The sequence below is a fragment of the Macaca nemestrina genome, chromosome 14, assembly GCF_043159975.1.
Source record: "Macaca nemestrina isolate mMacNem1 chromosome 14, mMacNem.hap1, whole genome shotgun sequence".
In the NCBI taxonomy this organism is placed as follows: Eukaryota; Metazoa; Chordata; class Mammalia; order Primates; family Cercopithecidae; genus Macaca; species Macaca nemestrina.
In genome coordinates this window covers 68,803,518-68,830,315 of record NC_092138.1, presented here as the reverse complement: position 1 = coordinate 68,830,315, position 26,798 = coordinate 68,803,518, and the positions used below count along the sequence as shown (strand labels likewise).

The 26,798-nt window shown below is 44.6% G+C and overlaps 1 protein-coding gene across 3 annotated transcripts in view; it reads left to right on the top strand.

The window, feature by feature from the left end:
- Positions 1-26,798, top strand: part of LOC105477200 (TBC1 domain family member 2) — a 63,217-nt gene that overhangs the window by 8,741 nt on the left and 27,678 nt on the right. For 2 of the 3 annotated variants that reach the window (XM_011733598.2, XM_011733599.2), the window contains 3 exons: positions 3,241-3,376; positions 19,720-19,853; positions 23,731-23,927. In XM_011733598.2, the coding sequence (XP_011731900.2) occupies positions 3,241-3,376; positions 19,720-19,853; positions 23,731-23,927 (467 nt within the window). Of the gene's footprint in view, positions 1-865; positions 1,040-3,240; positions 3,377-19,719; positions 19,854-23,730; positions 23,928-26,798 lie in introns of those variants that run through there. The other variant, XM_024791409.2, reaches the window with a different exon arrangement.

Sequence of the window (26,798 nt, the reverse complement as noted above, 5' to 3'; positions counted from 1 at the left end):
GAGAGTATCCTTCTTGTTTTTGTTTGTTTGTTAGGTTTTGTTTTTTTTTTTTTTTTTTTTTGAGACGGAGTCTTGCCTTGTCACCCAGGCTGCTGGAGTGCAGTGGCGTGATCTCTGCTCACTGCAACTTCTGCCTCCCAGGTTGGAGCGATTATCCTGCCTCAGCCTCCGGAGTAGCTGGGATTACAGGCACATGTCACCATGCCCGGTTTATTTTTGTATTTTTAGTAGAGACAGGTTTTCCCATGTTGGCCAGGCTGATCTTGAACTCCTGACCTCAGGTGATCGGCCCACCTTGGCCTCCCAAAGTACTGGGATTACAGGCATAAACCACCGCACCTGGCCCTTGTTTTTTGTTTTGTTTGTTTGTTTTAAGTGATTTGCAACCAGGTCACAGCACCCTCCCCACGGAAACAGGACCCGGCTACATATCTTCTACCCAAAGCCAGGTTTGGTTCTTCAGCCCCCTGCTCAAACCCCTGGGGGCTCTGGTTTCCATCGTGATGAGATCCAGCCACTTACCCACACCCGCATCTATTTGGCCTTCCCCACCCCATCTCCCCAGGCTTCCTCCCCGCAAACTCAGTTCTGGGTCTGAAACCCGTTGCCTGTATGCTCTGCACAGAAAGAGCCTTCCTGGTTCCTCCTGCAGGTTCCAATCAACCCCAGTCCTTAAGGCCCAGCTGCAGTGCCCCTCCTCCAGGAAGTTTTCCCTCATCTGGATTGGAAAGACTCTGTCTCCACCTCCCAGAACTGCCCCAACCCAGCACCTGGGGTTCCCCAGGTGTGTACTTCTTCCCCTTCCCTACTCCTTAGGCTGTGAGTTTCTGCTTTGATTCTTCTCTTTCTCCAGCCACACTCACAAGCCTCAGGGTGAACACCCAGTCTGTGTTTGGTGAGAGGATTCATGGAAGGGAGGACCTCAAAGATGTGGCATTTGAGGAGAGTGCTGGCCTGCCTGCCAGATCTGATGGAGCCTGTTAGGAATTTACAAATATACTGTCTGTTGTTGTTTGAACTACTGCAAAGTTTCTTTTAGGTAGGTTGAACAGCTTCCCCTGGCCCCCATCATTATATTTAATATTTTTATACCCACACCCTTTTTGCAGATATAGTGCATAAACAAATCTCCACTCCTAAATATTTCAATCTCCCAGTAAGAGGGTTCCAAGTGGAAAGTGTCTGCTGCCCTGGTAGGTCTCAGGGGCTGTCTAATCAAGCTTATACCAACCCGTAAGTGGTCCTGGCTCTTTTCTCCTTTTTCTAACACTTAAAGTTAATTTCTAAATATTTCACCTCCCCTCTCTTATACTTCGGATAATTTCCTTGGCCTTGAAAGCTTGCTTAACATTAAACATCTTGAAGTCATTCACTGTAGAAGAATCACTGTTTACACAGAACATTTGGAACACTAAAAAGAAAAAACCTATAATCCTATCGCCCAGAGGCAGCCAGTATTAACCTTATGTTATGATCTCCTGCCTGCCTTTTATTTAAACATGTTTCAGATCATATAGTAATATAAAATGTCCTACTTTGTTTTTTGATACTCAGTAATGTGACCCTAATATTTGCCTGTGTTTTAAAAATCTCTGTATAAACATCTATTTTTGATAAATACATATTCTTTTTCTGTTTATAAAGTAACCCATGTTTACGTAGAAAATTTGGAAAAAACAGTAAAATACAATGAGAATAGCCTGCTCACTGCAAATCCCATCACGCAGCTGAAACCACTATTAAGATTGCGGAGTATAGTGCTTGGGAGCACAAGGGCCAAGAATATTAGATTCTGCTCGGTCATCACAGTATTAAACATCTTCACGATGCATAGAACACACCACCTTACTGCCTCCCAGCAATCTCCAAGATTCTCTACACTGGGAGAGAGAAAAAGCCCAGAAATGGTGCTGGGATTGGAAATAATTTTACAGAGAAGCCTGTCCCTGCCTTTTAAATCACTTACTCAAAGTTATTTTCCTAAAATTGTAATTAATATTTGAAATTAGATTATTTAATTCCAAAAAAAAAAAAGATTGCAGAGTATATTTCTTTGAGACTTTTTCTGTACAATTGAGATAATACTATAACGCCAATTTTTTATTTTTTATTTTTTTTATTTTTTTTATTTTTTTGAGACAAGATCTTGCTTTGTTGCCCAGGCTGGAGTGCAGTGGCACCATCTCACCTCACTACAACCTCCACCTCCTGGGCTCAAGCGATCCACCCACCTCAGCCTCCTGAGTAGCTGGGACTACAGGCATGCACCACCACACTCGGCTAATTTTTCTGTTTTTTGTAGAGATGGGGTTTTGCCATGTTGCCCAGATGGTCTCAAATTTTCGGCTCAAGTGACCCACCTGGCTCAGCCTTCCAAAGTGGTGGGATTACAGGTGTGAGCCATAGCACCTAGCCTTCCAGGTTTTTTTAATCTGGCTTTTTCCACTTAATATCATATTCCATACAAGTTTCCCTGTTTATAAGTATTTATTCACATAGTTTTTGAATGATTAATATTCTATTATATGAAGACATTCTGATATACTTAACCTATTCCCAAGTTAGATCTTTTCCAACTTTGAGGCTATTATGACAATGCTAGAATGAACCTCTTGGCACATAAAGTTTTGTCTGCACTTCCATCTTTAGGATGAACTCTCAGATGTAGAATTAACTGTAGGTCTGCATTTTTTTTCTTTTTTTTTTTGTTTGAGCTGGAGTTTCGCTCTTGTTGCGCAGGCTGGAGTGCAATGGCTCCATCGAGGCCCACTGCAACCTCCGCCTCCTGGGTTCAAGTGATTCTCCTGCCTCAGCCTCCCAAGTAGCTGGGATTACAAGCATGCGTCACCACGCCCGGCTAATTTTGTGTTTTTAGTAGAGACAGGGTTTCTTCATGTTGGTCAGGCTGGTCTCTAACTACCCACCTCAGGTGATCCGCCCGCCTCCGCCTCCCAAAGTGCTGGGATTGCAGGCATGAGCCACCATGCCCAGCTAGGTCTGCATATTTTTAAGGGGTTTGCAGGAGGGCTGTACCAGCAAAATGCATCATTTTACTGGCTGCAGAACATTTTGTGAAAAGCCTATTTTGCTGCTGTTAACCTACAGGGAAGGCCTGCGTGCCCCTGCAACTCTCCAACTCCAGGCTGTTCCCAGTCAGGGCTGCACCCATAGCATCCCACCTGACCTGTCTTTCCAAGTACAGTGACCCGGCTGATTGATTTCCCTTTCCTTTGTTCCCAGGGCAAGAAGAAGCAGAGCTGGAGGAGTTCCTGTGCCCTGTGAAAACACCCCCTGGGCTAGTGGGTGTGGCAGCTGCCTTGCAGCCCTTCCCTGCCCTTCAGAATATTTCACTCAAGCACCTGGGAACTGAAATACAGTAAGTGCCAGAGGGACTGAGGGGCTAGCCAAGCTACAGGCAGCCCCTTCGGTGGAGCTCAACCCACTATGATTCTCCTGCAGGGAGGTGGGCCCCGGGAGAGGGTTATGGGCTTTCTTTTCTTTTCTTTTCTTTTCTTTTCTTTTCTTTTTTGAGACGGAGTCTCACTCTGTCGCCCAGGCTGGAGTGCAGTGGCCGGATCTCAGCTCACTGCAAGCTCCGCCTCCCGGGTTTACGCCATTCTCCTGCCTCAGCCTCCCCAGTAGCTGGGACTACAGGCGCCCGCTACCTCGCCCGGCTAGTTTTTTGTATTTTTTAGTAGAGACGGGGTTTCACCATGTAGGCCAGGATGGTCTTGATCTCCTGACCTCGTGATCCGCCCGTCTCGGCCTCCCAAAGTGCTGGGATTACAGGCTTGAGCCACCGCGCCCGGCCTTTATTTTCAATTAATCACATCATCACTTTAAAATGTTACAATTGGCCGGGTGCGGTGGCTCATGCCTATAACCCCAGCACTTTGAGAGGCTGAGGCGGGCAGATCACCAGAGGTCAGGAGTTCGAGACCAGCCTGGCCAACATGGCAAAACCCCATCTCTACTAAAAATACAAAAATTAACCAGGCATGGTGGCAGGTGCCTATAATCCCAGCTACTCAGGAGGCTGAGGCAGGAGAATCACTTGAACCCAGGAGGCAGAGGTTGCAGTGGGCCGAGATCGCGCCATTGCACTCCAGCCTGGGTGACAAGAGCAAGACTCTCTCTCAAAAAAAAAACCAAAAAACCAAAAACAAACAAACAAAAAAATTCATTGTTCTGATTGGAAAAGTAGTACATGTTCATTATAGGAAATCAGAAACATCTGGAAGGGTATAAAAAATTACTCACTGGACAAGGTGGCTCACAGCCTATAGTCCCAGCTTCTAGGGAGGCTGAAGCAGGAGAATCACTTGGTTATAAATAAAGTATTTTTTTAATTATCCATGATCCTATCACCCAGACATATACTCTTAGCATTTGGTATATTTCTTTCCTCTACGTTTTCTATATACATATTGCATAAATGAGATCATATTGAATGTGATGTAGTGATGGCTTCACAAATGTCTATATATGTCAAAAGCATCAAATTACTCATTTTTAACTTGTGCAATTTATTGTGTCAATCATATCTCAACTACTTTTTTATTTAATAATATATTATATATATACCTTACTATTGTCAGAGTTTGTTTTAGATAATATCTAAGAAGGTAGCAGTATGGGCCAGACGTGGTGGTTCACGCCTGTAATCGCAACACTTTGGGAGGCCAAGGCAGGAGGATCACTTGAGGCCAGGAGTTCAAAACCAGCCTGGGCAACTTATGAGGCCCTGCCTCTACAATAAGTAAAGTGAAAAGTTAGCTAGGCATAGTGGCGTGTGACTGTAATCCCAGGCCCACGAAGTCAAGGCTGCAGTAAGCCATGATCATTCCACCATATCCTAGCCTGAGCAACAGAGTGAGACCCTGTCTCAAAAAAAAAAAAAAAAAAAAAAAAAAAAAAAAAAAAAAAAAAAGGGCAACAGTGTGGCCTGGATTTTGGAAGCAAACTGCCTGGGTTTGTATCCTGGCTCCATCAGTCATGGCTGTGTTGCTGTTGGCAAGTTGTTTCTCAGTGCTTTGCTTACCTTGTTATTAAATGTAAATACAACAGCACTTGCCTTACAAGCTTAGCATGGTAATTAAAGGGGTTAATGCATGCAGACTGCTTTAGAACTATGCTTGGCAGTCTTAAGCATGCAATACATATTAGCTGCTGCTACTATTGTTACTCTAGTTGAAGGGGTGGAAACTTTCAGGAATTCAAACTATATCCAATAGTGATCCTGTTTGGGTGTTTCTTTTCTTTTCTTTTTTTTTTTTTTTTGAGATGGAGTCTTGCACTGTCACCCAGGCTGGTGTGCAGTGGCGCGATCTCGGCTCACCGCAACCTCTGCCTCCCAGGTTCAAGTGATTCTCCTGCCTCTGCCTCCATAGTAGCTAGGATTACAGGCACCTGCCACCACGGCCAGCTAACTTTTTGTATTTTTAGTAGAGATGGGATTTCACTATGTTGGCCAGGCTGGTCTCAAACTCCTGACCTCGTGATCTGCCCACCTCGGCCTCCCAAAGTGCTGGGATTACAGAGGTGAGCCACTACGCCCAGCCTGGGCATTTATTTTCTGTGTGGACTTCAGATGAACTTAGAGCTCTTAGAAGGCAAAATAGATTGCTCACGGGACTTGGATTAGGGACCCCTGGTTCTGTGTGACTCGGGCAGAGTATTTCCCTCTGCTGGCGTCAGTGTCTGAATTTGCTTGAGTGACTAGGAGGGTGGTGACGTCCTTTCCAGGAGAGAATCAGGTTTTAGGGAAAAGATGATGAGTGTTCTTTGAGGTCTGCTGGCTGGAGATAGAGCTACCCTGAAGGCATTTGGATGAATGACCTGGAGCCCAGGAGAGAGATCTAAGCTCGAGAGAGAGGCTTGACAGGTATAGGGCATGGTTGAGCCCCACAGGGTGAGCAGACATGGAGGGCACCCTGCAGGAGATCATCTGTTGGGAAGACCTACAGGGAACTGGGTGCATTGGGAGCATGCTGGTAGAGAGGGCCTGAGAAGTCCAGCTATCCAGCCAGCATGTACCCAGGGAAGTCTCACCAATATTAAGCCTAGTCCATGCCCGATAGAGGCCACGGCAGCAGAAGCGGAACATAGAAAATGCAGAGACCAAGAAAGGAAGGAAGCTTCAGAGGGTCATAGAGCAACTTCCCTCCTGTAACTTGTCATAGCCACAGAAGATGCCAGGCTACTTTGCAAGAGAAGTGCCCTGGGATGCTGAAAGCTCCAGATAACTTGGTGAGATGAGAGCTGCCTTTGTGTCCTACACCCCTTTGCTCTGGCTGGTCTTGGAACTCACTGTTGGTGCTTCCATGAACCCAGGTCATACTCAGGGAAGGGGGTAGGGAGCTTCCTGAGCACTGTGTTGGGTGCTTTATGCTCTCGAGTTGTCTGGACAAACCTGTGAAGTGTTGTCATCACATGGTTAAGTTCTCAGACCATGGAGTTAGTCATCCAGGGCTGCTGGGCCCCACCACCTACTTGCTCTGCGGTTTTGATTACTTATTCTCTTCGAATCTCAGTTCTCTCTGCCCAGTGTGGGGAGAATAGTATTTACTTCACTGGTCTTGGGAGGATTAAGTGAGTGGAATGCATCATAGTGTTTCGCTTAGAACTTGAGCCGTGGAAGGGTCCATCCAGTGTTCATTATGGATATGTTCAGCATCCCCATTGCAGATGAAGAAACTGAGACTCAGGGACGATAACTGGCTTGCCCAAGATTATCCTTTCAGAACAAGTCTTTAGGACCACCACTCCCATGCTGGCCAGGCCTTGCAGGCCTGGAATTAAACCTAAACAGAAAATGGTCCATGAACTGCTCCAAGCAAAGTTGATAAATTTATGAAATGGAGACAGCTCTTCCAAGCATAGTGGTTTAACTGGGTGGTGACCAGCCGGACTATTTCAGAAGGTAGCAAGCTCCCCGTTCCCAGAGGAGATGTGTGCTAGGGCTTAGAAGGCCTTTTGCTGCCTTTAAGTTGTGGTTTCTGTGCTTTCCCACACCCCAGGGAGGACTGCTTATCAGACCCAGGACGTGTCAGGGAGGGAGCAGTTCCTGGTTAAAGTGTGGCAGTAGTAATGGTTACCCTACCTAGCCAGTGCCTCTAGCTATAGGGATGTGGCCCTGTGTCCCTTTCCAACTCATGTGACTTGTGGTTTGTGAAATCCATGTAACAGGGCTCAGCACAGGACCCAGCATAAAGTGATGCTCAGTAAATAGTAGTGCCTATCATGATCATCATGATTCTCTTCAATGAAACTACATTCTTGTATTCTCAGATGGGGAAAGCAAGACTGGGAAAGGGAAGTCCCTAGGCCAAGGAGTCAGGGGCTCCCCTTATAACAGGATCGCTTAGTAATTACAGCAAAAGATCAGGTATTGGGAGTGCTGAGTTCTGATTTCCTCTCTGCTCTTAATTCAACTGATGAATTTTTCCTTCCATCACTCAGCTGTACTATCCATGAAAGCATAATCTCAGTATTTTCTTATTCTGGGCCCAACTATACAACACACACACACACACACACACACACACACACACACACACTATACAACACACACACACACACACACACACACACACACACACACTATACAACACACACACACACACACACACACACACACACACACACACACACACACACACACACACACACACACCCGGATCTTGTTTTAAACTAAGTTAGAGATCAATAGAGGTTCTTTGAAAAGAGCAACAAAGTTGACAAACCTTTAGCTAGGCAGACTGAGAAAAGAGAGAAGACTCAAATTAGTAAAGTCAGGAACAAAAGAGAGCATTGCTACCAACCTTACAGAAACAAACAGGATTATATGGGAATACTGTGAACAACTATTTGCCAACAAATTTCATAACTTAGATGAAAATAGACAAATTCCTAGAAAGGCACATTTACTAAAATATACTCAGGAAGAAAATCTGAAAAGACCTAATTACATAGTAGAGATTGAATTAGTTAAATAAATAAATAAATACCATGAAGAAAAACTCAGGACCAAATGACTTTACTGGTGAAGTCCACCAAATATTTAAAGAAAAATTAATACAAATTCTTCACAGATTCTTCCAAAATACAGAAGAGGAGGGGGCATATCCCAACTCATTTCATAAGACTGATATTATTCTGATACCAAAACCAAAGACATCATAAGAAAAATACAGACCAATATCGCTTATGAAGGCAGATGTAAAAATTCTCAACAAAATACTAGCGAACTGAATTCAGCAGCGTATAAAAAGGATTAATCCACGATAAAATAGGATTTATCTTAGGAATGCATGGTTGGTTTCACATCTGAAATTCAATTTATGTAATACACTGCATTAATAAGATAAAGGTGAAAAACCACATCATTTCAGTGGACTGAGAAAAAGCATTTGACAATATTCAACACCTCTTTGTGATGAAACCACTCACAAAGACTGGAAAGGGCCAGGCACTGTGGCTCTTGCCTATAAACCCGGAACTTTGGGAGGACGCGGTGGAAGGATCGGTTGAGGCCAGGAGTTTGAGACCAGCCTACAAAATATTGTAGTGAACCCCGTCTCTACAAAAAATTACCTGGGTGTGGTGGCACACACCTGTAGTCCCACCTACTGTGTAGGCTGACGTGGAAGGATCACTTGAGCCCAGGAGGTCAAGACTGCAGTAAGCTATGAGCATGCCACTACACTTCAGCCTGGGTGACAGAGTGAGACACCGTCTCTAAATAATAATTTTTAAAATAAATAAATAAATAATTTTTTTTTAAAGTCTAGAAGGAGGCCAGGCACAGTGGCTCACACCTGTAATCCCAGCACTTTGGGAGGCCAAGGTGGGTGGATCAATTGAGGTCAGGAGTTTGAGGCCAGTCTGGCCAATATGGTGAAACCCCGTCTCTACTAAAAATACAAATATTAGCCAGCCATGGTGGTGCAGGCCTGTAGTCCCAGCTACTCGGGAGGCTGAGGCAGGAGAATTGCTTGAACCCAGGAGGCGGAGGTTGTACCACTGCACTCCAGTCTGGGCGACAGAGCAACTCTGTCTCAGGAAAAAAACAAAAAAACAAAAAACGAGTAGAAGGAAACTTCCCCAGCTTGAAAAAGGGAATCAATGAAAACTGCAAAGCTAACATACTTAATGGTAAAAGACTGAATATTTGCCCCCTAAAATCAGGAATAAGACAAGGATTTTCACTCCGGCTGTTTTTATTCAACATTGTTCTGGAGGCTTTAGCCAGACCAATTAGGCAAGACCATGAAATTAGGCATCCAGATTGGGAAGGAAAAAAGTAAAACTATCTTTATTTGCAGTTGACATGATATTTGTTTACAGAAAATCCTAAGAAAGAACTATTAGAGCTAAGAAATTAGTTCAGCAAGATTGCAGGATTCAAGATCAAAATAGAAATATCAGTTGTATTTCTATACACCTGTAATAAACAACAAAAAAAATTACAAAAACATTCCATAACAATATTAGAAAAAGAATGAAATATTTAGGAATAAATTTGACATAATAATGCAAAATGTATGCTCTGAAAACACCAAACATTGTTTTAAAAAAAAAGCTTAAATAGCTAGAAAGATACCTCATATTCATGGATCAAAATACTTAATATTTCTAGGCTGCCCGGGGGCTCACACCTGTAATCCCGACACTTTAGGAGGCCAAGGTGGGCCGATCACTTGAGGTCAGGAGTTCAAGACCAGCCTCGCTAATGTGGTAAAACCCCGTCTCTACTAAAAATACAAAAATTAGCTGGGCCTGGTGGAACATGCCTGTAATCCCAGCTACTTGGGAGGCTGAGGCAGGAGAATTGCTTGAACCCAGGAGGTGGAGGCTGCAGTGAGCCAAGATCACACCACTGCACTCCAGCCTGGGCAACAGAGTGAGACTCTGTCTCAAAAAAAGAAAGAAAGAAAAAAAAAGATTTAATATTGTTAACCTGTTAATCTGACAATACTTCCCAAATAGATCTACAGATTCAATATAATCCCCATCAAAATTCTGGTGGCTTCCTTACAGAAATCAACAAGTTGAACCTAAAATTCAAGATCCTAGAAATTCAAGAGCCCCAGAGTACCCAAAATAATCTTGAAGAATAAAAAAAGTTTGCCCCATCTCTACTAAAAATACAAAAACATTAGCCGGCATGGTGGCGTGCACCTGTAATCCCAGCTACGCAGGAGGCTGAGGCAGGAGGATCGCTTGAATCCAGGAGGTGGAGGTTGCAGTGAGCCGAGATCATGCCACTGCACTCCAGCTTGGGTGACAGAACAAGACTCTGTCTCAAAAAAAAAAAAAAAGAAAAAAAAAGTTTGAAGACGCACTCTTCCCAATATCAACACTACTACAAAGCTATAGTAATCCAGACACTGTGGTGCTGTTGTAAGGATAGATGTGTAGATCAATGGAATAGAATTCATAGGCCAGAAATAAATCAAAGCATCTACGTCAACTGATTTTCAACAAGCTTGCCAAGACCATTTAATAGGGGCAAGAATAGTCTTTTCAACAAATGGGTCTGAAACAAATTGGATATTAACATACGAAAGAATGAAGTTGGTTGGACCCCATCCTCACGATACACAAAATTAATTCAAATTGGGTAAAAGAGCTGAATGTAAAACTCTTAGAAGGAAACAAAAGCATAATCTTTGGATTAGGCAATGATTTCTTAGATATGAAACCAAAAGCTTAAACAATCAAATAAAAATAAGCCAGGTGCGATGGCCCAGGCCTTTAATCCCAGCACTTTGGGAGGCCAAGGCAGGTGGATCACTTGAGGTCAGGAGTTCAAGACCAGCCTGGCCAGCATGGCAAAACCCCACCTCTACAAAAAATACAAAAATTCGACAGGCACAGTGGCGGGTGCCTGTAATCCCAGCTACCCAGGAGGCTGAAATGGGACAACCACTTGAACCTGGGAGGTGGAGGTTGCAGTGAGCTGAGATTATGCAATCCACTAGGATGGCCATGATCAGAGACAATAAGAAGTATTGGTAACAAGTATTGGTGAGGGTGTGGAGAAATTGAAGCCCTCATACCCTGCTGTTGGGAATATAAAATGGTACAGCTGCTTTGGAAAACAATTTGGCAGTCCCTTAAAATGGTTAAACATAAAGTTACCATATGATGCAGAAATTTCATTCCTAGTTATATCCCCAAGAAAAATGAAAACATATCCACGCAAAAACTTGTACACAAATATTCATATCAGCACAACTCTGTGACTGTACCAAAATCCATTGAGTTGTACACTTAACTTTTTTAATTTTAATTTTTGATTTTTTGAGACAGAGTCTCACTCTGTCGCCCATACTGGAGTGCAGTGGTGCAATCTTGGCTCACTGCACCCTCTGCCTCCTGGGTTCAAGCAGTTCTCCTGCCTCACCCTCCTGTGTAGCTGGGATTACAGGCACTCACCACCACACCTGGCTAACTTTTATATTTTTAGTAGAGACGGGGATTCACCACATTGGCCAGGTTGGTCTCAAACTCCTAACCTCAGGTGATCCGCCTGCCTTGACCTCCCAAAGTGTTAGGATTACAGGCATGAGCCACCACACCCAAGTGAATTGTACACTTTAAATAGGTGAATTGTATGGTTTGTGATTTCTATTTCAATAAGGCTGTCATGTATGTATGTGTGTGTATATATATATATATTTAGTTTGATTGGAACGTGTAGGTCCTGTTGGGAAAGGGCCAGAGAAGAAGAAGCAAATCTTGAGCTATGATTATGTGCCTGACCATCATGTTCTGCACTTATGTGAATTATTTCGTTTAATTTGTGGAAGGAAACAGCCTTGATTTCTCAGTAAAGGGAAGGCATCTTTTAATAATCAAGGTCTAACAAGTTCAACAAATAATCACCCAGACATTCCAGTTACGTTGAACAGTGTTTAACCTCTGCTGTTTTGGGAGTCATATATTTCTATTTATTCAGCAATTCCTTCAGAAATTTTACTCTACATATTTAACATATTTAAGTCTTTTTTTTTTTTTTTTTTTTTTTTTTTTTTTTTTTTTTTTGAGATGGAGTTTCGCTCTTGTTGCCCAGGCTGGAATGCAATGGCACAATCTTGGCTGATTACCACTCTGCCTCCTGGGTTCAAGTGATTCTCCTGCCTCAGCCTCCTGAGTAGCTGGGATTACAGGCATGTGCCACCATGCCTGGCTAATTTTATATTTTCAGTGGAGACGGAGTTTCTCCATGTTGGTCAGGCTGGTCTCGAACTCCTGACCTCAGGTGATCCCCCCACCTTGGCCTCCCAAAGTGCTGGGATTACAGGTGTGAGCCACCGTGCCCAGCCAACTTTAAGTCTTAAAGCTGATGAAAGTATCTCAGCTTTTCTCTTAAACAACCATAAGGACATCAAAACTTCCGTGAAACCAAGTCTTCCTTGTGTTTGTCGCCCAATTTTTTAGTTCTGTCTTGGTTCACTCCCCTAATTAAACGTTATTTGTTTAAACATAAACAGATGTTATTTGTTTGGGGTTTTTTGTTTGTTTATTTTTTTACAGTTGACGTTTGCTTAGATTTATCCTTATGTCTTCCTATTTCTTTGCTTCCAGTTCCTTCTTGCATACAGAATTTCTTTGGGGATCATTTTTATTCATCTTCAAGAACTTCCTCTAGAAGTTCCTTTAGTGGGTAACTGTTGGTGGTAAACTCAGCTTTTCTTTGTCTGAAAAAGTATTTCACTCTCACTCTTGAAAGTTACGCAGGGAATAAAATTCTCAGCACATTGACTATCTTATTCTGGTGTCTTACTGCTTCCATTATTGCTGTAGTGAAGTTGGCTAATGGTCTAGTTGTCATTCCTTTGCAAATCACCTGTCTGGCTACTTTAAAAATTCTCTTTGTCTTTGACATGGATTCTTCTTAATTTATCCTGCTTAGAATAGGAATTTATCCTGCTTAGAATAGGTGTGCCTCTCGAATCTAAAGATTTCTATCAGCCATTGTCTCCTTGTTTGTTGCCTCTCCCCATTTTCTTTTTTCTTTCTTTCTTTCTTTCTTTCTTTCTTTCTTTCTTTCTTTCTTTCTTTCTTTCTTTCTTTCTTTCTTTCTTTCTTTTTTTCTTTCTCTCTTTCTCTCTTTCTCTTTCTTTCATTCTTTTCTGTCTTTCTGTCTGTCCATCTCTCTGTCTGTCTCTCTTTCTCTCTTTCTTTCTTTTGACAGAGTCTCGCTCTGTCGCCCAGGCTGGAGTGCAGTGGCGCAATCTTGGCTCACTGCAAGCTCTGCCTCCCAGGTTCACGCCATTCTCCTGCCTCAGCCTCCCAAGTAGCTGGGACTACAGGCGCCCGCTGCCATGCCCAGCTATTTTTTTGCATTTTTTAGTAGAGACGGGGTTTCACCGTGTTAGCCAGGATGGTCTCGATCTCCTGACCTCGTGATCCGCCCACCTCGGCCTCCCAAAGTGCTGGGATTACAGGCATGAGCCACCGCGCCCGACCTGCCTGTTCTTTCTTTTGCAAGCTCTAATTAAACATGTATTAGGACCCATGGTGTTCCCCATGCGGTCTAAGAACCAGCAGCATCAGCATCACCTGGGGGCCTATTACAAAAGTAAATTCTTTACCCCAGACCTACTGAATTAACATCTCTGTGGGTAAGACCAAGAATCTCTTTTTACCATGATCTCCTGGTGATTCTTAAGCACATTTGAAGTTTGAGAAACACCCTACAGCTGAACTATTTCATTCTACTCTCTGTATCTCTTAACCTGTGTTGTATTTGTTATATCTAATTCCTTACTGACTGCTGGGTAATTTATTTATTATAGATCTTTCAGTTCACCAGTTTTTTTTCCATTGTGTCTAATCTTCTGTTTAATCGTTGGGTTTTATAGTTATATAAAATATATATTTATATATTAAGATTACACTTTACATTTTTATAAATTCTGATTCTTTCTCAAATATGCCTATTTTTATATTCCTTATTCTGTGATTCCATGTTGTACTTCTTAGTTTAATATAGTTATTTTATAATCATTATCTAATAATGCCAATATTTGAAGTCCTTGTAGCTTCATAATTCCAATATGTGAAGTCTTAATTATGCTGTTTGCTGTTGTTCTGCCTTTCATTCACAGCGTCTTGTTTCCTGGTGTGTTTAGTAATGTTATATTAACAGCTAGAGAGCCTTCACCCAGAATTTCCTTGTGTCACTTTTGCCAACAGACATTTTTAAAAAAATCTCTCTCTTCACAGAGGGTATGGACCTTTAAGAGCCCCAGCTTTACGTAGGTATCTTTGGGTTCAAAGAGAATTGAGATACCTACATAAAGCTGGGGGTCTTGAAGTTCCGTACCCTCTGTGGACCCAAGAATTTATGTCCAAGACCTTGTTTTCTTTCCTCCCTTGCAGCTGAGGCTCTAGGTTTCTGGAATCTATTCTGGGCAAGCGTATGTCCTGGTTAACCTTCACCATAATAATGCTGCAAACAAACCACTTCTAGATTCAGTGTCATATAATAAAAAGCATTTGTTTTTTACGCATCTGGGTCCAGCTGATCTAGGCTAGGTTCATCGGGTCTTGGCTCCAAGCTATTGGTAAGATCTAGGTTGACCCCATGTGTTTCTCATCGTCCATGGAGCAGCAGCTACCTGAGGCATGTTCTTCCCATGATGAAAAGCAGGAGTACTAGGCAAGCCTTACATACGAGCGCACTTTAACTCTGTGTTTACACCATATCTGCTAACATCAGTTGGCCAGAGGAAGTCACATGGCCCACACCCAGAGTCAAGAAGCAGAGGAGAAAGAAGCTGCTCCCATGGGGGTGCGGAGAAGGGAGTAGATATTTACTGAACAGTAATCTAATCTACACGTTAATCTTCCTCTTTACTTCCCATTTGAGTTTCATATCCTTTTTCATGTTCAGTCCCTGGGTTTCCCTTCCTTTCCTTTGCCTTAAACTAGATCTTAATATGTTTTGGTATTTGTGGAATAAGAGTTTTTCAGAGAAATTTGTCCATCACATAACTAGAAGTGTGTGTTGTATGTAGAGATTACATAACAAAGCCACGTTTCCAACTTTTGACTTCCTCTTTTTTTTTTTTTTTTTTTTTTGAGACGGAGTCTTGCTCTGTTGCCCAGGCTGGACTGCAGTGGCCGGATCTCAGCTCACTGCAAGCTCCACCTCCCGGGTTTACGCCATTCTCCTGCCTCAGCCTCCCGAGCAGCTGGGACTACAGGCGCCCGCCACCTCGCCCGGCTAGATTTTTGTATTTTTTAGTAGAGACGGGGTTTCACCGTGTTAGCCAGGATGGTCTCGATCTCCTGACCTCATGATCCGGCCGTCTCGGCCTCCCAAAGTGCTGGGATTACAGGCTTGAGCCACCGCGCCCGGCCTTTTTTTTTTTTTTTTGAGATGGAGTCTTGCTCTGTCACCCAGGCTAGAGTGCGGTGCCACGATCTTGGCTCACTGCCTCCCGAGTTCAAGTGATTCTCCTGCCTTAGCCTCCTGAGTAGCTGAGATTACAGGTGTACGCCACCAAGCCCACCTAATTTTTTTTGTATTTTTCGTAGAGAAGGGGTTTCACCATGTTGGTCTGCCTGGTCTCGAACTCCGGACCTCAAATGATCCACCCGCCTAGGCCTCCCAAAATGCTAGGATTACGAGCATGAGCCACCATGCCCAGCCGTGACTTCGTCTTTTTTGACCACACTATAGCTGCCTTTTAAGTAAATGTCCTCCTGATAGAGTGTTTTTCAAACTGTTAGCCATGGCCACAGTAAAAACAAATACATTTTTCTGTCATACTCACTACACATATATGTAATTCACAAAATATTAATGCTGACTGAGCAGGGTGCACTCTGATATTTTCTTTCTTTTTTTTGAACAAAACCTGACTTTCTGTTTTTCTTTTTTTTTTTGAGACAGTCTTGCTCTGTTGCCCAGGCTAGAGTGCAGGGGCGCAATCTCCGCTCACTGCAACCTCTGCCTCCCCAGTTCAAGTGACATTCAGCAACTCTCCAGCCTCAGCCTCCCAAGAAGCTGAGATTACAAGCATGAGCCACCACGCCCGGTTAACTTTGGTATTTTCAGTAGGGACAGAGTTTCACTATATTGACAAGGCTAGTCTCGAGCTCCTGGCCTCCAGCAGTCCACCCACCTCAACCTCCCAAGGTGCTGGGATTACAGGCGGGTGCCACTGCACCCGGCCAAAGTCTGACATTCTTAACAGATGTTATTATATTGACTGGCATGCTTTAAATTCATAAAAGCTTTGGAGAAATCATCAATTCCCAACCCCATAAAAAGTATTTTGAATGCGGAAAAAAAAAATGGAAGTAATGATCTACACAGATACAAAGCATACCTTAGTTCCTCCCATATCCCCAACTGCTATTCGGTGATAAAGAATTCTCAGAAAGTAGAGTGTTTTTAATACTCATCAGGTAGAATCTCACCAGTGTAAAGAACCAACAGCATTGATCTGGTGCCTCCGCTCACTCTTTGCAGACTATTTTTGGAATCCTAAGGTGTAATTATACATTTCACATACATTTGTGAGATAAGATAAATATTATGTTTATATCCAACATGAGCCAGGCTTAAAGGTTTTCTAAAAACCATGTGTGGCACTAGAAACTTCATGCTATATCAAGTCAGTATAAGTATCAAGCTACTGGACTCTATAATGAAATATTACAGATAAACATTTACTGAAAATCAATATAAAAATCTGGCCCAGACCGGGAGTGGTGGCTCACACATGTAATCCCAGAACTTTGGGAAGCTGAGGCGGGTGGACCACCTGAGGTCAGGAGTTTCAGACCAGCCTGACCAACATGGCAAAACCCTGTCTCTACTAAAAATACAAAATTAGCCATGTGTGGTGGCGGGCACCTGTAATCCCAGCTACTCGGGAGGCTGAGGCAGGAGAATTGCTTGAACCTAGGAGGTGGAGGTTGCAGTGAGCCGAGATCGTGCCATTGCTCTCCAGCCTGGGTGACAGAGTGAGACTCCATCTCAGACAACAACAACAAAATCTGGCCTAGAAAGACCAGGATGGAAATATGCAATCTTCTTAAGATGGTCAAAAGTGTGTGTGTGTGTGTGTGTGTGTTTTTAATAAAAGTTTTAAAAGCTCTATATAGTTTAAGACAAGTATGTGTAAGATGTGTGTGTGTTTTATATGTGCTGACTTGATCATGACAACTCGCTAATTCTTTTTTTTTTTTTTTTTTTTTGAGACAGAGTCTAGCTCTGTCGCCCAGGCTGGAGTGCAGTGGTGCGATCTCGGCTCACTGCAAGCTCTGCCTCCCGGGTTCACGCCATTCTCCTGCCTCAGCCTCCTGAGTAGCTGGAACTACAGGCTCCCGCAACCACACCTGGCTAATTTTTTTGTATTTTAGGTAGAGACAGGGTGTCACTGTGTTAGCCAGGATGGTCTCAAACTCCTGACCTCATGATCTGCCCGCCTCGGCCTCCCAAAGTGCTGGGATTACAGGCGTGAGCCACCGTGCCTGGCTGACAACTCGCTGATTCTTATGAAGAATTAGGGATACACATCTTCAGCAATGCACATGAGAAATAAACTCTGAAAAAGACAATTTCTTGGGGTTAGAGAGGACCGTATTTTGGGAAGTACTTTAGAGAAACAGACAGTAAGTCTAGGATTATAGCTGAGAAGGACTGGAAGACTTCAGGAGATGCTTCAGCTTCTAGATTTTGAATGTTGAATAAATCATTGAAGTGTGATACCTACGTTATCCTTTTGTTTGCAAAAAATTGAGTAGTAGCACATTTCTTTATCCTGAATAGCAGACATTCATTTTTTCAATTAGCTCTTTCTCATCCAAGGCATTAGGAAGATCTCTCTCTCTTGTTTCCAAGTACTAGCACTGGAATTCCTTGTAACTGCGGTTTATCTAGATTGTGTAGCTCATTTCTCAAGGCTTCTATCTTTTCACAATCTGCGGCACCTGTTATGTAAACAATAGCATTGACTCCTCTGCAATACAGTTCCTACATGCTCCAAAATTGGGGTTGTCCTCCCATGTCCCAGAATTTTTTTTTTTTTTTTTTTGAGATGGAGTCTCACTCTGTCACCCAGGCTGCAGTGTAGTAGTGCAATCTTGGCTCACTGCAACCTCCGCCTCCCAGGTTCAAGAGCTTCTCTGCCTCAGCCTCCTGAGTAGCTGGGACTACAGGCGCATGCCACCACGCCCAGCAATTTTTTATATTTTTAGTAGAGATGGGGTTTCACCGTCTTGGCCAGGCTGGTCTTGAACTCCTGACCTCGTGATCCACCCATCTGGGCCTCCCAAAGTGCTGGGATTACAGGTGTGAGCCACCACATCCAGCCATGTCCCAGATCTTTACTGTGATATTACCTTTAGTTACTTTCCTCATGTCGAAGCTCACTGTGGGTATCATGTTTTCACTAAATTGACCTGATGCAGTGATATTCACGAAAGTGGTCTTGGCCCAAGTCCTGCAGCCCTGCAAGCATCAGTTCTATCTCCTGCTTCCAAAAGAGCAAACTGAACTAGCACAGCAGGCAGGGGATGCACACCAGCATGACGACCACTGGGAGAGAAGATGAATGGGAGGGCTAGCAAGCAGAGGCGAGGATGACTTCCACACAAGCCAGCCTCAGCCTGGACCACCCAACAGCTCCTCGGGACCCCGATGCAACACAGATAGACACAGGCAGGTGGCAGCAGCCCTGGTAGTTTCTATTTCATTTTTTAAATGCTGGTCATGACACTAAACTGGTTTTACAATCTAACAATGAGGCCAAACCTTCAGTTTGGAATACACTGACCTAGTGAACTCCTTTCATCATTTTCCCTTCCCTGTTATTAATCTTATCTCTTTGCAAGGGAGAATAAACTCCTTGAACTGTTTTTACATCCAGCTCATTATGAACTTCTCTGTGGTCTGTGATCTCAGGTCAGCCTTTGGTACTATCTAGTTCCTTTCTATAAACCAAACATGTATTGAGCCCGGCTCTGGCACATACAACCCAGTGTTGGGCACCAGCAAACATGCAGGTAGGTTAGTACCCAGTTCATAAAGAAATGACATCAAGAGGCTTCAGCCTAGACAAGTACTTGGCCAAAGGGTGACCCAGCTGTGAAGTGCACTAAGCCCCTTGGAGGCCATGAGATGGTCAGTGCAGGCTGCACAGAGGACAGATCTGAGCAGGGAAAGAGAGCAAGCAGGGAAAGATGTCAGGAGGTGTTTGCAACTTATCTCAGCAGAAGTCGGGAGCCACTGATGGTTTTTGAGCCAGATAGTGATGAAACCAGATGAAGGTTTTGGGAAAGTTAGTGCAACAAGTCCATTCAGCATTCATCCAACACACCCGTACTAAGCACCTTCTATATTTTGGGCACTGTTTAGGCGTTCTAGGTGCATCAGTTAACAAAACAGACAATACCTCTGCCTCATGGCATTTATATTCCAGCTGCAGGGTTGGGGGTTGAGGAAGTCAAGCTTATATTACTAACAAGCCACATAGTGTGTGGAAGATGAGAATGCGAAAGAGATAGGTAAAGGAGATTGGGAGTGCCATGCGTGGGGATGCATCATGTAGGGTGCCTGGAGTCTGGGAGACCAGTCGGGATGATAGGGTGTAGGGATGAGACCTGAGCTCCAGCAGTGGCGGCGGGAAGGACAGAGGGGCAGAAAGGCAGGCTTCAGCCTCATGCTCCTCTGTTCTCATCTCCTTTCAGAAACACAATGCACAACATCCGTGGCAACAAGCAGGCCCAGGCAACAGGCCATGAACCTCCAGGGGAAGATTCTCCACAGAGTGGGGAGCCTCAGAGGGAGGAGCAGCCCTTGGCCTCTGACCCCACCACCCCAGGTGAGCCTCTGTCCAGGGCTGAGCTGCCTTCAGGGACCAGCTCCTCACGGCTGGCACAAGTGCCTTCTTTCCTTCCAGCGAACCAGCATTTGTGTGTTTGTGTGTGTCTTAGTTGGCTTGGGCTACTTACTAAAACACCATAGACTGTGTGGTTTAAATAACAGACATTTATTTCTCACAGTTGTGTGGAGGCTGGGAGGTCCAAGATCAAGGTGCCGGCAGATTCAGTGTCTGGTGAGGGCTCCCTTCCTGGTTTGCACATGGCCACCTTCTCACTGTGTGCTCATGTGGCTGAAAGAGCTCTGGTCTCTGCTGCTTCTTCTAAGGGTACTGATCTTATCAGGGGCTCCACCCTCATGACATTAAATCTGATCACCTCCCAAGGGCCCCACCTCTTAATACCACCACTCTACTAAAAATACAAAAGTTAGCTGGGCATGGTGGCCAGTGCCTATAATTCCAGTTATTCAGGAGGCTGAGGCAGGAGAACCACTTGAACCTGGGAGGCAGTGGTTGCAGTGAGTCGAGATTGCACCACGGCACTCCAACCTGGGTGACAGAGTGAGACTCTGTCTCAAACATAACCAAAAGCAAATGTACACGTGTGATAAAATGACATAGACCTACGCACACATGTTGTACCAACACCGGTTTCCTAGAATTGATAGTGTACTATAGCTGTGTAAGATGTCACCATCGGGGGAAGCTTGGTGAAGAGTACTTGAGACATGTCTGCACTATCTTTGCAACTTCCTATGAGTCTATAATTTTTTCAGAGTAAAAAGTTAAAATAAGGCTGGGCATGGTGGCTCATGCTTGTAATCCCAGCACTTTGGGAGGCCAAGGCTGGAGGATTGCTTGAGCCCAGGAGTTCAAGGCGAGCCTGGGCAACACAGGGAGACCCTGTCTTTACAAAAAAAATTTAAAAATTAGCTGATCGTGATGCGAGCCTGTAGTCCCAGCTACTTGGGGTGCTCAGGTGGGAGGATCACTTGAGTCAGGGAGGTCGAGGCTGCAGCGAGTCATGATCATGCCTGGGTGACAGAATGAGACGCTGTCTCAAAAAAAAAAAAAAAAAAAAAAGAAGAAAAGAAAAAGCACCCTTTGGAGGAGTCAGTGCCTGTCAAAGCCCCAGAGAGCATAACAAGCAGTCCAAGGGAAGGCCAGTGCTATATCGGATCAATCATCATCATTATAACGCTAGCAGTTACTTTGTGCCAGTGCTGCAGTAAGCATTTTTTTTTTTGGTAATAACTTTATTAAGATATATTCATATACTATACAATTCACCCATTTAAAATGTGTAATTCAGTGGCTTTCTGTATATCCACAGAATTATGCAACCGTCACTATAATCAATTTTAGAACATTTTCATTACCCCAAAAAGAAACCTGCACTCTTAGTCATCAACCATAATCCCTACTGCCCCATAACGCTAGGTGGCCACAACCTTTCTTTCTCTATGGATGTGCCTGTTCTGGAGATCTGCTGTGAGTAGAATATACCATGGAATATACCATGCTGTGACTGGCTTCTTTGACTTAGCAGAATCTTTTCAAGTTTTATCCGTGTGTACCAAGCACTTTACCTACATTGACCTATTTAATTCTTACAGCAACTGGAACTGTGTGTATTGTTGTTATCCTCATTCAATAAATAAGGAAACTGAGGCATGGAAGGGTGGAGTGACTTGCTCACGGCCACAGAGTGAGTGACAGAACAAAATCTAATATATAAAGCAGATAAAAGCAGAGTTGAGGCCTGAGTGGGAGTCTGGACTCCTCCTCTGCTCCTCTTACTCCACCTTCCCCTCCCGGTCAGTCCTTGAGGCACTCCCATGAAATCCAGGGCACTGATTGAACGCCACTGTCTTAGACTTCATTTTCTCTAATTATAAACTGGGCACTGTGAGGCCTGCCCTGCCTTTCCTCAGAGTTGGTGCACAGTCGTGTATCAAAGGGCAGCAAGTGCTACAGGGAGCCTCCCTGCTCCCCTAGACCCCATAACAGGAAGGAGAAAGAGGTACTACATATTTTTGAGCTCTGTGGGCTGCCTTGTACCCATTGTAGCCTGATTTCTCTTCGATCTGGGACAAGACTGTTCTGGTTTTGCACTCAGCAAGGCACTGTTGTTTTGTTTGTTTTGAGTCAGAGTCTCGCTCTGTTGCCCAGGCTGGAGTGCACTGGCATGATCTCGGCTCACTACAGCCTCTGCCTCCTGGGTTCAAGCGATTTCTGGCTAATTTTTGTATTTTTAGTAGAAATGAGGTTTCACAATGTTGGCCAGGGTGGTCTCAAACTCCTGACTTAACGTGATCTACCCACCTCGGCCTCCCAAAGTGCTAGGATTACAGGCGTGAGCCACTGCACCTGGGCAATCTAGGTACTGTTTTTGCACTCAGTGTCTGGTTCCTGTCACCTACTGGAGTAACTCGTTATCTGTTCAAGACTGTTTGGCCAGCCCTTGGCCTGGTCTCATGCTATGTCATTTGGCCTATCCCCAAAGCCCTGTGTGTCCCCTATCCTGGGATCCCATACCACATTCTTATTTTCAATACCTTTAACACTTTAGTCCCCAAAAATAGGTAATAGTTTACTAAAATGCATACTCATACAAATGAGTGATTTGGGTTAGGAGATTTAGATAGGATCAATTTATGATCCTACAAAATATCTGACGGTAGGCAGTAAATGTGGCTTTAAGCTCAGCAGCCAAGGCAAAGAGGGAAATGCAAGCAGCTAGATTATTTCCAGTGTCCATAAGACTAAAAACATATTTTCTTATAAGAAGCAAAGCTTTTCTTGGAAGTTCCTAGGGCTGAAGGGAATTTCTTCTGCTGGGGACTCATAATAGGCATGATGTATATATCCCATGTGAACAAGCTTCTCAAGGGCCCTTGGCCACATAATCAGGTCATTAAATGTCCCTTGATGCAGGCTGATGGCAGAGACCAGAAGCACAGCTGGGTCAGGGCAGGACAAGGCAACCCAAGGGAATGATTCTCTGATGTTGGGTTTGATGTAAGAATAAAATTTTAATGACTTGAAAACAGTGGGTGGCAAACATTTTTTGTAAAGAGCCAGATAGTAACGATTTGAGGCTTTGTGGGCCATGGGGTTTCTGTTTTAAGCCCTCAGTTCTGCCTTTGAGGAGTAAACACAGCAATAGACAGCACATAAACAAATGGGCATGGCTGTGTTCTAATAAAGCTTTATTTATAAAAGCAGGCTGTGGGCTGGATTTGGCCTGTGAACCATAGGTTGTCACCCAGGAGCTAAAAGGGCTATGCATCCTTGAGACAATCAGCTGTGGGGGGAATATGTCTCTTAAGTTAGCTTGGAATAAGAAGAATCAAGTTAAATGTTTGAGCTATTCTCTGGAGCAAGAATGCAGAGTACAGGCATTCATTCTGTGTTCCTATCATCAGACAGATTTGTGTGCTTTGAAAATCTCCTAGCACATAGAGGTGGGATCCTGAAATAAGGAACAGAACATCCTGCCAGGGCTCGTGCCCGAGGAGAAAGTCACTTGGCAAACACCAGCAGGGTGGCATGAGAGACCCATCCAGGCTGGGTGGGATCTGAAGGAAGGAGACAGGCACAGTTTAGCGGATGGGCTAGCACAGTGCAATAACGTTTATGTAGGCCAGTGGTTCTCACAGTCTAACCCCTGGACAAGCTGTGTCAGCATCACCTAGGAACTTTTTAGAAGTGCAAATTCTCAAGCCCTGCCCCAGACCTATTAAATTCAGAGCTCCGAAATTAGGGCCCAACCATCCGCATTTGAACAAGCCCTCCAGGTGCTTCTAAAGCAAGCTCAGGTTTGAGAACTGCTGATGTCATCCATCATAACTTCTGTGTTTCTCCTCTTGAGCAGGGAGAGAGCCAGAGGATTCTCCAAAGCCAGGACCCAAGTCTTCTCTGACCATCAGTTTTGTTCAGAAAGCCAAGCGCCAGAACAACACCTTCCCATTCTTTTCTGAAGGAATCACATGGAACCGAACTGCCCAGGAGAAAGTGGCAGCCTTGGAGCAACAGGTTCTGATGCTCACTAAGGAGCTGAAGTCTCAGAAGGTGAGGTCTGGTCCCAGAGAGGCCCAGGTTCCAGTGGACCCCTCCAGTTCTTGGAGCCTTTCGAACAAACTAGATGGGATGCAGTAGCCCTGCTGGGCACCAGCAGGTGTGGTCTTTAAAGGCCAGCAGGCACTAGCTCTGGTGTTTAAAGGCCAAACTGCGGAAGGTTGAAATATGCTGTTGATTACTCAAGAACCTAATGTCACTCAAAGCAAGTCACAAAAGGGCACCAAGGGCAGGTATCTCTGGAGATCTACTCTAATAACTGTCCCTTGGACCCCTCCTGGAGGGCATGCATCATCTCACCCCCTACCCAGAAAATGACAATATTTAGAGGCAGATGATCTGGATCTAGGGTCATGGGAGAAGCTGTCGATAGAACTAGGGGGAGGCTTTGACCTGGCAGCTGATATCTGGGCACAGATATCTGAATGACTGTCACGAGACTGTCACAGGAGAAAGCAAACAAGCAGCATGTGTGTGGCCCAGTGCTAAGCCAGGACCAACACAGAACAGTGACAGGAATATCTGGGCTTAATATGGTAAGAAGTTAATTATGAGAGTTACAAAAGGGAAGAGCTATATAGTCCTTGTAGAAAACAGATCTCACACACACAGACATTAAAACTACTCCAAAATCCTACATCCCAGAGAGCAAATGGTATTAAAAGCCAGGGGCTACCTTACGAAGTAGTGAGAGTCCCAGGGCGGGGATGTGAGGGGGTTTCAGCTCCGGGTGGGAGCCCCTCTGTAGAGTGATAAAAGTGACTAAGGCAGTTACATAAATCCCAAGGGTGGGGCCTGGTGGGGCCTGGTAGGGCCTGTGGTGGCAGTGGTGGGCTCCACTGAGGGCCTAGACTGCTTTTCCTCCAGAGAAAGGCCTCAGCTTTTGTGTTTGAACTTTGGCTGCTTGGAGGCCCTTTCTGCTTTGTGTCCCAGTCCTGACTCCAGAGGACTTAGGCTGGGGAGGTGGGGCTTATGCCCTATTACCTTCTGAATACTTCTTATCACTTGTACATTTCTTTTCTTTTCTGCCCTGTTTTGGGGGGAAGAAATCTAGAAAAAATGCTCTCCCTATACCTGGTTTGGCCCCTCGTCTGCCTTTTCTGCCCCTAAGCAGTGACCACTGTCAGCAGATCTCAAGGGAACTGGCAGAGGCTTCATTCCTGGTATGTCAGGAGTTACTTTTTTTTTTTTTTTTGAGATGGGGTCTCACTCTGTCATCCAGGCTGGAGTGCAATGGTGCAGTCTTGGCTCACTGCAACCTCCACCTCCTGGGTTCAAGCAATTCTCCTGCCTCAGCTGCCCAAGGAGCTGGGATTACAGGCGCCTGCCACCATGCCCAGCTAATTTTTTTTTTTTTTTTGTATTTTTATTAGAGACTAGGTTTCACCATGTTGCAAGGCTGGTTTCAAACTCCTGACCTCAAGTGATCTGCCCGCCTCAGCCTCCCAAAGTGCTGGGATTACAGATGTGAGCCACCGTGCCCGGCCAGGAGTTACATTTAATGAAGCAACTGGTGATTAGAGATTAGAGTTCTCAAAGGAGGGGGCTCATTTATTCATATGTTCTTAACTCATGTGTTTATTCACCAAATCTTTATTAAGGGCCTGTTATGTGCATGTAGTGTTCCAGGTGCTGGGAAAGAACAATGAGCAAAAGGCACAGGCTCTGCCCTTATAGGGCTTGCATTTCATGGCAGAGACAGACATTAAACAAAGCAACACCCAATGTGTAGTTATACCACGTGAAGTCCCGTCTGCTGCTGCTTAGCAGCCCAGCTGTCTTTTCCTCCTGTCATCATGGTGCTCCTGTTGTGAGGCTGCTGGACGCTCCTGAGAGCTGAGAGGGCGTGAAACAGAGCCATAGCAGCTACTCGATCCCTGGACTGGTAGAGCTTAAATCCCAAACCCAAACCTGGAAAGAAAAAGAAATCCTGAATATATGGGCAACCTCCCTTGACACAGTCTTTCTTTCTAATACATTACAAATTGTCAGATGAAGTAGAAAGGCCCCGGGAGACCTAGATTTCGTGAAAATTTGCCCCTGATTGCTCTGCATCTCTGGGGGACTCGTCATTCTTCAAAAAATAAAGGCAAGATTCTTGGCGATTAATAAGGGTTGCCCAGGCTATTGACAACTCCCATATATTCAGAGGGAAATTGTCAGGAGGAAGTTGTTGACACATTGAAGAATCTGGATTTTTTTTTCACCAGGTAACCTTCCACCAGACCTCAACTTTGTGTCCTGGGACAGACGGTCAAAAGGAGAATGAGTTGTGATTTATTTAGTTTATCTATTTATTGTGCAATATGAGTGGATTTGTGTGTTCTTCAACCCATTCCACAAATGCACTTCAGTCTTCAGGATGATTCAAAGCACCGGCCTTTAAATAAGACAGCACAGGCTCAAATTCTGGCCCTAAGAAGTTTCTTAACCTCTCTAAGCCTCAGTTTCCTCTTCTGTAAGTGCAGTTACAGCCATGTTTACTGGAGAGACCTGTGCCCAGATTCATAAAGCCCAGTACCTGGCACCCAGCAGCTGCCCAACAGATGCAGGCTCTGGTTGTTCTGGCAATTACTGCAGCCCTCCTTACCCTCCATGTCGATCTCTTCCTGCCCTACAAGCAGTGAGGTGCCCTGCTGAGGGGCTCTGAGACAGGCGGGAAGTGAGAGCCGATCAGTGCCTCCAGGAAATGTGCCGTGGGGCCATCCCAGTGATCGGGGAACTTCGGTCTTTATTCCACATTAGGAAGGGAGGAACGGCAGTCCTGTCCTCTAGGGTTTCAACTATAGCCCAGATACTGAAACCAAAGAGGTGAGACAGAAAAAGCCAGCACAACTTCTGGGTGCCCAGTGGTGCCCCCAGGCA